General features: G+C 65.0%; 1 protein-coding gene across 1 annotated transcript in view; it reads left to right on the top strand.

The window, feature by feature from the left end:
* LGR6 (leucine rich repeat containing G protein-coupled receptor 6) overlaps window positions 1-12,305 on the top strand; it is an 82,674-nt gene that overhangs the window by 53,152 nt on the left and 17,217 nt on the right. The window contains exons 5-6 of the mRNA XM_068985807.1: window positions 927-1,142; window positions 4,609-4,680. Of these exons, the coding sequence (XP_068841908.1) occupies window positions 927-1,142; window positions 4,609-4,680 (288 nt within the window). The remainder of the gene's footprint in view (window positions 1-926; window positions 1,143-4,608; window positions 4,681-12,305) is intronic.

Below are 12,305 nucleotides of genomic sequence, written 5' to 3'. Positions count from 1 at the left end.
TGTGGGCTCGAGTCTTCTTCGGGGCCAGGATGAGGGGCTTCGGGGCTGTGTGGTTGGGGGCCGGGGTTTCCACATGCCAGTGCGGAGAACCAGGCCTCGGTGCAGAGCCCCTCAAGACAGCAGAGCCCGTGGGCAGATCCACGGCCGCCGGCCAGCTTGCCTCGACCCTATGGGACCAGCTGCCGGGTGGTGGGGCATCAGCCCAAGCCCCAGGCCAGGATGCAGGGGGTAAAGGCCTGGCGCCGTCCTGAGAAGCTGGAACTGGTTGCTCAGCTGGCAGAGTCTTCCTGAACTCGTGTCTGAGGTCCTCCACCTCCTTGGATGCTTTGCTGTGGACAGACAGGCTGTTCCCTGTCTGCCTGTCCAACATCCAGCAGCCCCCATAGGCATCAGCCAAGCAGGGGGCCCCGTCTGACAGCTGGTCCTTGAGCCAGGGGGCAGGGTCCCAGGGGGCAGGGGCACTGGGATCAGGGTGCAAGGGTCAGGCGCTAGGGAACAGGGGTGCTGGGGAATAGGGGTGCTGAGAACAGGGGTGCTGGGGAACAGGGGTGCTGGGGAACAGGGGTGCTGGGGTCAGGTGCCAGGGATCGGCCTGTGGCTCCGAGAAGGTCTTTCCTTGGCTGTGTCCATAGGTGGACCTGTCCCCAGGTTGATGGGGGACCATCGTTGCTTTCCAGCCCAGCCCGGAGCGGACAGGGCTGGGAGCCCGTGTCCTCAGAGCAGGGGAGCCGTGGCGCAGACAGGGAACCTGGGCATGAGGGGCACTGTGGTCTGAGGCTGTGGACCAGCGCTGGGTCACCAACAGGGACACAAAGCATAGAGGGCCTCGGGCTGGAGCGGAGGGGCACCCGGGACCTGGGGCGCCGCGCTGTGGAGCCTGGGGGGCCCGCTGCCCCGGCCCAGACTCTCCCTGTCCCCTCCCACAGGCGCCTGGACGCCAACCTCATCTCCCTGGTCCCGGACAGGAGCTTCGAGGGGCTGACCTCCCTCCGCCACCTGTGGCTGGACGACAACGCCCTCACCGAGATCCCCGTCAGGGCCCTCAGCCACCTCCGCGCCCTGCAAGCCGTGACCCTGGCTCTGAACCGCATCGGCCGCGTCCCCGACTACGCCTTCTGGAACCTGTCCAGCCTCGTGGTGCTGTGAGTGCCCCCCGGCTTTGCTCTCGGCCGTGTCCCTGGGGTTTCCGAGGCACAGTGAGGTGACCATCCCGGGCTGTCAGGAGGCCGGGCGGCACGGGGAGTGCTTTGGGAGCCTGGGCGCCGGGCTCAGCTGCTGTGCTCTCTGCTGAGGTTGTGGCTGTGCCCCACGTGGGAGTGCCCCCTGGGAGTGACTTCCACCATTCTTGAATCGGGCAACGGGTGGGTGCAGGGGTGGGATAGATTCACTTCATCTGCCAGCCTGGAGAAGCAGCAGAGAGCCAGCGCTTTGATTAGCGAGCAGAGTGCTGCTGGGGGAGCGCTCCGGGAGACGGTGTGCCGGGCAGGGCCCGCGGCTCACTGCCCCCCCGGGACCTGCGGGCACGGGTTAGCTCCCGGCTAATTGCCGTGGACGGTTACCGAGTTTGCAGGGCAATTACCAAGGGCTTGGCGGCCGTGTGTAATTGCTCCGGGTTACAGACCCGAATGTCCAGACTTTGTGAAATGGGCGAGAGGCCTCCTCTGCTCTTGGAAATCTGGTTTGATTTTCCAAACCAAGGAGTGGACAAGACTTGGTTTCTTTGAGAGATGGAGGAGCAGCATTTGTCTGTCTGACTCTCTGTCCTGGGAGACGGGCGACGCGGGTGAACTGCTCCAGAGCCTCACCCTCTGTCGGGACGGCCGCAGCATCCTCCCTGGGTGGCCGTGGGTTGGCAGAGGGTGAGCAGGACGGGGGGCCTGATCCCAGCTTTGGTGATACCCCTGTGACGTCCTGATGCTCCCTGCGAATCGTGAGTCTCTGAGAGACGGAACTCCTGGAATGAGGGGGTCCTCATGGTGGGCCCCTGACCGCTGAGTGGGAGCAGGAGCACGTCCTGCGGGACCCGCAGAGCCAGGAGTGAGCTCCAGCCGCTGCCCCAGGCCTGGGGGAGTGGTGGGGGGACTGCGAAGGACAGCGATGCTGCCCGGAGCGCAGGACGAGGGCACTGGGTGCTGAGTCAGCCTCGGCCCGGGCGCAGGGTGGCTGGAGCAGCTGGTGGGGGACAGGGCCCTGCAGGGCGGTCCTGGCTGGAAGGACGGTTTAGAGCTGGATGGCTGAGGAGCGGGGGACAGGCTCTCGGCAGGTGTCGGTGAGGACATGCCGGCGAGTGGGCCAGTGTAGCTGGAGAGGTGGCTGGGGGGTGAGCTGGGGCCTCGGAGCGCAGGTTTGACTCTGGCCTGCCAGTGGGGTCCTGGAGGTGGGAAGGGGCCCCAGGAGGGTGACCTGAAGGACACACGGGGGCACGGGAGGGCGGAGGCGGACGCACGGGCCTGAGGGACGTTGTGGAGGAGTTGGGGTCGGAGGCCAGGGTCTGGTCAAGGAGTAGGGTGCGGAAGCTCAGCCCAGGATCTCAGGTCTCCGGGGCGGCGGAGGCGGCTGAGCTCAGGAGAGCCGGGCCAGGAAGGCTGAGTGAGGCAGAGAGAGAAGGCCTGGAGGCGCTGATGCCGCCCTCTCCTACCTCCAGCCTCGGCGGGGGAGGGGCTGCTGTGGCCGGGGCCGTCCAGGGCAAGGGGGCCGCAGGAGGCCGCCCAGGGCTCCCGGCTGGGCTGCAGGAAAGCGCAGAGTAGGAAGATGGGTGCTCGAGGCTCATGCCAGAGGCACGGGTGACCAGCTGGCAGAGAGGGGCTTCCCTTCAGCCCGAGCCCTGAGCCTTCACCAGGCCGCCCTGCGGGGGCCCCTGGGAGGGCCTGAGAGGACTGCAGTGCTGGCCTGGGAGGGGGTCTCATCCCTTCCTCCGGACCAGAAGTCCCAGGAGGCTGGGCTGCCAGAGGCGCTCAGGACGCCAGGGTTAGTGCAGTGGTCTGCAGGCTTGAGGCTGGACGTGCAGAAGCAGGAGGTGCTGCGATGGCAGAGTGGGCTGGAGACGAGCTTCAGGGGGGTGGGGGCGCGGGGAGAAAGGCTGGAGTGTGCTGAGAGTTGGAGGAAGTGGGGAGGCCCAGAGCTCACTCCTGGGAGCTGGGGGCTGTGTTCCCCCATCAAACGGGAAGGCCCTGCGGAGCCTGGTGCCTCCTGACGGAGGAGCGGGGAACACGCAGTCCCTACCCGCCACGCCTGCCACCCTGCTCCCTGGGCATCTTGGAGGCCAGCCTCATTCCTTCCTTGTCCGCAATTTCCTTCTCCGGCGCAAAGATGTTTTTAATCTTTGAACTTGAATAGCTTCGCTAGGGTGTGGCAGAGTGTGGGATTTTCTTCATCTAATTTTCCTGAAACAATGTGTGCTTGTCACCTCCGGATTCCACTCCTTACTTTGGAGGGTTTTCTTCTGGGTTGCACTTCTGAATACGCCTTTTGTCTCCCTTTCGATCCGGCCCCGGAGCCGTCAGCGCCGCGTGTGGCTCGCAGGCCTGTCTCCTCGCCCCTCTTCAGCTCAGGCGTTTTCCCCGACACCCCTGTGCTCAGCAGCACCTGTACTGCTCCTGGTTGCAAATTTGTTGCCTAGTTTTTAATGATGCAGCTCTGATCCTCAATTCACAATCGACAGCCTCCTTCCCCCCATTTATAGTGCTGTCTCTGGGCGCTCACGGGCCTGCTTTGCGGCAGAAGGGGCTGGTGAGCATCCTGCACCCCTTGCGCCGGCGGCTCCCTGCGGGCCGGGCCCCGGCGGCTCCCTGGAGGCCGGCAGCCCCGGCAGGCGGCTGTGGCGCCTCTGCTCCTAGTTTCCTGCTGCGTGTTTGCACCGTTGCCAGCCGACAGCTTTTCCGGGCTCCTCCTGGGGCCACTGCATCACCAAGGGCCCCCTGGGCTCCCCACGGACTGCAGCTTGTGGGCTGGGACTGTGGGTGAACGAGGGTCACCTGCTCCCAGACGCCCGGGGCCCTGGTGTGTGGGGTGGTGTGCAGACAGGGCCCCCTGTGCAGGCTCAGGCTTTGGGAGATACGCGTTCCCTCCCGACAGAGGTCCCCCTGGGCTCAGCTCCAGAGGAGCCTTCATCTCCTTCCCTGCCCCCATCCCCCGGAAAGACACCGTGCCTCTCTCCAGTTCGGGGGCTCCCCAGGGACATCGCAGGACCTTCTCTTCACCGCTGGGCCTCTGCTGGGGGCCCCGGCGCATCGCCGCGGCCGCGGTCTCTGCTCTGAAGTTCTGTCTGTCCTTGCTGCGCTGCCGCTCGTGTTACGATATTGGGCTGGGGTGGCGCCCGCTTCTGCGCTAGTCCTTGCGCTCTTTCCATTAGGAACTGGGAGAACACGCTGTCGTTTACTTTCAATTTGCTCTTGACCGTGGGAGTCTCTCCCGGACTCACCACCCACCACCCACCACCCACCCGAGGCCGCGCCTCTGGCTTTTTCCTTCCATAGGAAGCGGACACAGTGAAGCCCACGGTCGCTCCAGCCTTGGAGACGTGGCTGTTCCTGCTTGAGAGCGTCTGTCCCCCGGCCCCCGCCACGTGGCCCTGGGTCCGGCCTCTGACGCGCCTCTCCTCCCACACAGGCATCTCCATAACAACCGCATCCAGCATCTGGGGGCGCACAGCTTCGAGGGGCTGCGGAGCCTGGAGAGCCTGTGAGTGACCGGCCCGAGGCCCGACGGGGGTGGCCTTGCCCTGGAGGGTCCCTCTCGGAGGGCGACCCCCTCTTCCCGGGGCAGGGGCTGTGCCCATAGGGAGTCCAAAGCCCACGAGATCCGAGATGGACGTGGGGCTTTGAGGAGAAGCAGGAAGAATGAGGGCCCTTAACCTGGAGACAGAAGGCTTGGGGAGGCGTCCCCGTGGGAGCACGCTGCTGACGCAGTGGGGAGCATCTGTCAGCGCCTGAGCTGTGGGCTCTGGGATGGCTGCATGACCCCACGTCACGTCCTGGAGCAGCTCTGCCCAGAGTGTGCCCACGCCCTCGGCGCCCCCTCTGCGGTCCCGCCACCCCACGGCTCCCGGGGGAGCTGCACCTCAGTCACCCACGGCGGGGCCAGGCCTGGGAGGTCCCCAAGAGTGAGCCCCGACTCACGGGCCATTGTCTCACCCCCCGACGCCCCCACCCCACACATGGAGCCTCATTCCTGAGGTGAGAGCTTTCCCGCATCCAAGCAGCAGAGGAGACGGTGCCTGGGACCAGTGAGCCTGGGCTGCGTGGAGTGGACGGGACGCGGGGCCGAAGCGCGGGGCTGCCCACCCAGCCTTCCTCCCGCGAGGGCCGCTGCCCCAGCCTGGGGTCAGGAGAGCCGGCCTCGCCCGGCCGGCGCCAGGGGCAGGCGGACAGTTGAGAGCACGGTCTAGGCCCCTCGGTCGCCGTGCTGGGCCGTGGGCATCTGCAGAGCTGGTCCTGGACTTACTGTCCGTGGGCAGAGCAGACCTCGGGGGTTGGCCAAGGAAACACGCCCGGGTCCCGAGCTGGTCCAGTCTCTGGGCCCCATGTGAGCCCGGTGCCAGCGGCCCCTGGGCGGTGGGGGCAGCCAGCAGCCTTGACAGCAGTGGCCACGCCCCTCCCTCGGGGACCCGGAGCCGGGCGCAGGTTTGGAGCCACAAGGCGCCTGCGCGGGGGGAGGTCCACATCTGCCTGGACGGTGGGTGGGCGGGGAGCTCTGCTGGGAAGTCGGCTGGCGGGGGCCATGGTGGGTGTGTGTTGGCACCTCTCAAAAGCCAGCTGGCGGCGGTTTCTTCACTGTCAGGGCGGTGGCCTGATTCTTTCTCAACGAGCCTGGATGGCAGTGTCGGGCGTTGGGCTCGACCAGCCTGGCTGGGCTTCAGAGCCGCGGGTGGCACCCGCCTGCCTTTCATCTGCAGCAGAGCTGGCCCACCGCACAGACCGGGGGCCTGCACCCACTCTGTGAAGGGCACGGCCCGGCTGCGGGACCCGCTGCGGGGGGCAGGACCACCCGGCAGCAAGGCCTGCAGTGTCTCACCCGCAGTGACGCCGACCTACCAGGCCCACAGGGACTGAAGGAAAGCCGTGGGGGCTCTGATGGAGCTGGCGCCCCCGGGGACCAGCGCCCCTGCACCCCACCCCAGCCGTGAGCTCAGCACCCTCCCACCCCATCCCTGAGGACTGAGTTCTCCTTCCAACGTTTGCTTTCCCGTTGAAAAGGAGGCTGTGTTCTTGTCCTCTGTCGCCCAGAGTGCTTGTTGGGGGGCTGGCTGGACAGCCAGACGGGGAGGTGGGGGGGGGGTTGGAAGCGGGAGGAGAGGAAGTCAGACCTTGAACCGTTGTGTCAGTGGCCCACTCTGCAGCCCCGCGGTCACCCTGGGGCCTCTGTGCACGGCTCTCTGCAGGGCCGAGGCTCCGCCACCTAGACCTTCTCACCAAAGCTGCCTGGCCCGAGCTGCAGCTGGGCTTGAGCTGTGGGCTCCTCTCCAGAGAGAGAGCGGCCCCAGCTCTTCCACCCAGGAGGAGGGCCAGGTGCCCAGACACACACACACACACACACACGCACACACACCAGGGCGCATGGCTCGAGCACTGCCCGGGGACCCCGTGACCACCTTGCTTCTGTTGTGACCTCTGCTCTGGAGGCCAGACGGCCTGGGTTCTGCACCCTGCCCGGCCCGGGTCTCCCTCCACCAGCTGGGGCTCTGGGGCAGGAGCCCCCCACCCTGTGGGCCCTGGATTCCCTCACCTGCACAAGTGGGGTGAACACACACACCCTCTTTTATGCCAGAGAGCAGCACCAGGAGACCAGGGCGGGGTGGGGGCCGGGGCTGCCTGCCCACCCTCCTGCTGCAGGACGAAGCCCGCAGACTTGTGGGGGCGGGGGCGCAGGCCCTGCCTGCTCGGGGAGTCTGACTGCACGGACCGGGCTGTGGAACTGGCTCCTGGCTCCCTGAGGCCACCTCACTGTGCAGAGCCTGCAGGGAATCCTGGCTGCAGGCAGCAGGCACAGACACCATCCTGCACTCACGCCTCCTTTCTGCTCCCACAGTGAGGGTGCCGGCCCCTCGGGAGATCCAGGGTCAGAGTGCTCCGGAGTCCTGCACCTCCACTTTCCAGGCCAGACCCATCCAGAGATTCGGGGCAAGCTGCCCAGGTTTCGTAGTTCGTAAGTGACGGACGGTGGACCCCAAGCCATTCAGTGCCAGCTCCCTGAGCTCAGACCAGTCCCTGGGCTTGCCAGGGGCCCGGTGAAAAGGAAAAGGGAGCGAGCTGCACCCCCTGGGAGGTTTTCCAAGGGTGTTGCCGGGCCCTGAGGTCAGCGTCTGGAAAGCATGCCTGCAGACCCCGGCATGCCCTGCAGAACTGTTGTGGAATGTCCTCAAAGGCCTGGCTGAAGTTGCCGGTGAATTTGCTCAGAAAGCTGAAGTTGTTCAGAAAGAAGAGGCCTAGCCGTGCTCAGAGCTGAGCCTGCCCCCACTGGCCTGGGTCTGAGGTCTGACGCCTGCAGCCCTGAGAGGACAGAGGGGCCTGGGTTCAGAGCGCGTCACCTCCCTCAGGCCTCTTCCTCACTGAACGAATCAGAGCAGCCCAGCGTCTGTGCTGCCGGGCCTCCCCTGGGAAGGGGCCAGGGCCACGGTGCCTCTAGCCCGGGACCAGTGCCCAGCAGAGGTCTGGGAGGACGGCCGCCTCCCTGCGGACTCCCGAGGATCTGCCTCGCAGAGCGTTCTCACGGTAACAGCAGCCGCCTGGCAAAGGGCCCTCTGCCTCTCCCCCCTGAAACCACCCCGGCCAGCAGACTGCCCCAAAGCGGCCCAGCCCGGTCCCTGAAAGCATCCAGCTGCATCCCAGGGAGCACGAAAGAGTTCACGCTCCTGAACTGTGGTGTTGGAGAAGACTCCTGAGAGTCCCTTGGACAGCAATGACGTCCAACCAGTCCATCCTAAAGGAAATCAGTCCTGACTGTTCCTTGGAAGGACCGATGCTGAAGCTGAGATTTCAATACTTTGGCCACCTGGTGCGAAGAACTGGCTCATTTGAAAAGACCGTGATGCTGGGAAAGATTGAAGGTGGGAGGAGAAGGGGGCGACAGAGGATGAGGTGGTTGGATGGCATCACTGACTCGATGGACATGAGTCTGAGTAAACTCCAGGAGTTGGTGATGGACAGGGAAGCCTGGCGTGCTGCAGTCCACGTGGCCGCAAGAGTTAGACACGACTGAGCAACTGAACTGAACTGAACCTCCCCATGCTGAGCCCGATGGTCAGCCATGGCCAGGGACAGCCCCCAGGCGGCTGTGCACGGAGGTCCCTCCAGGGTCCAGACCCGGGCTTTGCCTCCCGCACGTGCCACGTGCGAGTCGCCTGGGCTTGTGGGAGCCTCAGTCCCCACAGGTAGAAAGCAGGGGAGATGTTCCACGGTTCCCAGAGCCTGGAGCGCTGGCGCTCACTTCTGCTGGCTGCTGCAGCCTGTCGTCCCTGTAGCGCCAGATGGACAGTAACGTGCCGTTCTCCCCAGCAGTTAGTCACTCTTACTTCCTCCCTCCCTCCTCCCCACGTCCCCCATGCACTGAGTCCGAAGGCGCGCCTGAGCCAGGCCTGCCTGGACAGGGATCCCCAGCAGGCTGGGCACAGCCACTGACTAGTTTCTGTGGCTGCCGTAACCAATTAGACAAACTCTGCAGCTTAAAAACAACTCCAGAATTGTATTCCCCCCCGCTCAGGGGGCGGGGGGTCCGGAGTCGGGTTGGAGGGGGTGGTTCCTCTGAGGGGTCTGTGGTGGAATCTGCAGGAGCCCCTGACATCCGGCACCTGCCGAGGTCCCTGAGGTCCCCGGGCTGGCGGGCGCTCCCTGCAGTCTCTGCGTCCGCTTCTCAAGGCGTCCTGGGGCTCCTCTTTGGGTGAGGACCTTGTTGGCTGCCCGCCTTGATAAGCCAGCACTCTTGAGAGGGTCCTTATCTTATATTTGCAAAGACCCTTTCTCCAAATAAGGCCACGGGTTCCAAGGGTGAGGACTTGGCCTTGTCTTTTGGGGGCTGCAGTTCAGCCTGCTCCGCTGCCCGCCGGCTGGCCCCCGGGGCGCCCTGCCTCTGGTCCAGCGTCAGCCTGCAGCCGCCCGAGGCCAACCCTGGGAGCATTGAGCTCTTCCCTTGCCAGTCCTTAATCACCTACACTTGTGGGCTTATTAGCTGCAAATCTGTGGGGTTTTGTGGCTCATGGAAGAATTTATTGCTCCACATAAAACATCTTTTCTCTGGCTTTCCCCCAGAACCACTAATGACTCCTCACAGGCAGAAAGCTGAGCTCTGGACGCGTCCGCCCGTGTCCCACCCAGGACGACGGCCGACGCTTCTCTGCGGCAGGGCAGCCTTCCCCGCTCTCTCCGGGGCAGCCGCGGCTGCCGTGCTTGTCACTGCTCCCCTGCCTGCCTGCAGGCCCCGCGTGTCCTGCACCCCGGGCCCTGGTTGAGCTGGTCCACAGTGGGGTGGGCGAGATGGTTGAAGGAGGGCCTGTAGACTGCTGGGCTGCAGGTTTCGGAGGACACTGTGGGGAGAGGCCTGGGGGGCTGAGGTCTGGCCCCCAGCGCCCACGGGAAGGAGGCGGGGACCGCCCTGTCTTCTGCTTCTTCAGTTCACTGGCTCTGTGAGTGCTGCTGGGTGTCTAGTGTGTGCCAGGCCCCTGCTATAGGCTCAGGGGACGTTTATGAACCAGAAAGTCTAGCCCTCGTCACAGGGGCTACGTGGCTCTAAGGCCAGAACCAGACTTAAAGATCCACAGCCCGGGAGCGCCCTGAAGCCCTGTCACGCCGTCTAGCTCGGAGAGACACCCACCGGGTGGTCCCTCACCCCTGCCTGACTCGGGGTCCCCTCCCACACGCCCTGCGGCCCAGCCTCGGGGTCCCTTCTTCAGGCCGCTGCGTTCCGCTGTGACCTGCACGGATGGCCCCGTGTCCCCGTGGTCCAGCTGAGGGGTGCTGCGGCGGGGACCCGCCTTCACCTATGGAACCGGGTCCTTCTCTGAGCATCACATCTCAGAGCACCTGGGGCTTTGCTGGGCAAGGTGGTGAGAATGTGATGAGGCCGCAAACCTGGATGCAGAGAGCCTGGGAGGAGCCAGAGGTGGAGGAGACTTGTCGCCCACGGGTGGTCGTCCGCCCGTGGCCCAGGGGGGCGGGGGAGGGAATGCCCAGGACGAGGCGGTGACTGAAAGGCCAGCGGCTGCCACGCAGGCATCAGGCACCAGGCAGAGGTGGGGCCCCAGTGCCAAGCACCCCAGGGATGACCCCGGGCTTGCTGAGCGTTTTCTCTCTGCCAGTCGAGGCTTCTCGGGGCCCTCCTGAGGGCAGGGCAGCATGGGCCCTCGATGTCAGAACAGCAGCTCCATTCCAGTGGGCAGGACTACCTCGTCAGGGACCGTCCGGGGTTTCTTTCTGGCAAAGAAGAGGGCGGAGGTGGAGGGAGACGGAAGGGCGTGTTCCTCTCTCGGTAGAAAGAAGGGCGATGTGCTAACTGCTGCCTCTGTTGATGGGTGGCCTGGTAGGCAGGCTGTTAGGAAAGCAGCGCTGTCAGTCCTGAAGTTGTGCCCGTGTGCCGGAGCGTGTGGAGTCGCTCCAGCTCGGGCTTAGCAGTGCAGACGTGCTTGCACTCACCGTGTGTGGCCGCCCTGCGTCCTGGCCGTGGGGATGAAGGGGACTCGGGGTTTATAGCCTCAGAAGCGTCTGGGCTCCTCCACGTTCCCCCACGCGCCTTTGTCTGTCATCTGGCGATTAACATTAGCCTTGAGAGTAACCGTGTCAGCGGAAGCCCCGTTCACGATGGCAACCTCTTGATGGCTGTGGAAAGTGGGGACCGCCTGTGGGTCTGTCCTCCGCTCCGGAGCCTCGTGTCCAGGAAGAGGGAGCGCGAGAGATGCCCTCTCTGTGCACTCTGGGCCCAGTGAGCAGGGCGCCTCGCGCAGTGGGCGTCCCCTGAGGAGCAGGTAAGGAGCAAGCCCAGCAGAGGTCAGTGCCCGGCCCAGGTGATGCTGCCGGTCCCTGACGATCAGGACTCTCCCACCCGCTCCAAAGACGAAAACGCACAGAAGACCCGGCCTCCAGCTCAGTCACCTACCTTGACCTGCTTGCGAGCAGCTGGGGAAGCCGGAACCCCCTCTGCTCACCCTCTCTCCCACTTTCCCTAAAGCCTTGCTCTGGCCCTGCTTCCTGGAGGCTAGCAGGATGCGCTCTGGGTAGCTCCGAGACGTGTTCGCCCGGAGCCGAGAGAGCAGGGCCAGCTTCGGGGTCCTGCTCTGATGGGCAGACGTCCACAGCTTCTCTCTGAGCCTCAGGTCCTGATCAGTAAAATGTTGGGGCTGGACAAGGGATGGTGACCCCGCTGGCTCTGCTCCGAATCCACAGTGAGGCTCTGTGGACCCCAGGAGCGGCCACTGCTGCGCAGCGGACGGAAGGAGACCCAGGAGGCGGTCCTGGCGCGTTCCCGGCCGCTTTCGCCGACACCGTCATCCTGTTGGGCTTGGCTGGGTGAGCAGACGGGGAAGGACCAGCCACGACTGCTGCGCCTCCAGACCGAGCTCTGGCTGGAGCTGGGAGCCGGCTCCTCTTAACCTCAGCACTTCCCCTCTGCTCCCGGCTCCGGAGCCTCAGACAAAACAGCTCTGGGCTATGGCTGATTCCAGGCCATTAAAGATGATGGCCTCCACAGCCGTCAGGGGTTTTCAGCTGAGGTTTAAGGCCCTGTGACTCACCTGCTACAGAGGACTCAGCCTTCTACCAGGGAAGGGCCCAGGGGGCCAGACCATCGCCCTGACGGTGGACATCGCACACACGGCCGGTGCCCGGGCTTCGGGAAGCCCACAGGGATCCCTTCTGCTTCCTGATGACAGCAGGCTTCTGGTCTCACGGGCAGATGGTATGAACCAGGAGGAGGACGCTGTGAACCAGGACAGCCCCATGCTGGACGCCTGCGCCCAGGGCCGCAGTCTGAGTATCCTCTCCTCGAGCTGCTGTCCAGGGTGGCCTCCGTCTCCGCAGAACAGAGGTAATAACAGTACCTGCCTTGAAGGGCTGGCGTGGGAGTGAAATGACCCGCGACGGCGGAGCAGCTCGAGCCGTGAACACAGTCGCCACCGTCTCATCAGCAGTGTGACCCCACCAGCATTTTCTCCTGTCCAGCTGACCGTGTTTCTGGAGAAAACACCAGGAAAGTTCCGGAAGAGGGAGTGAGCTGTTCTGACCACAGGGACAGGGCCGGCTTCAGGAGGTAGCACTCCAAGGGTGCCTAAGGCTGGGAGCCCTGAAGATGTGGGGCAAGGGTGCGGGCCAAGGGCCCTGGGG

This window comes from Capricornis sumatraensis, chromosome 14, assembly GCF_032405125.1.
Source record: "Capricornis sumatraensis isolate serow.1 chromosome 14, serow.2, whole genome shotgun sequence".
NCBI lineage: Eukaryota > Metazoa > Chordata > Mammalia > Artiodactyla > Bovidae > Capricornis > Capricornis sumatraensis.
The sequence above is the reverse complement of the archived record's forward strand: the minus strand, read 5'-3'. Positions and strand labels throughout refer to the sequence as shown.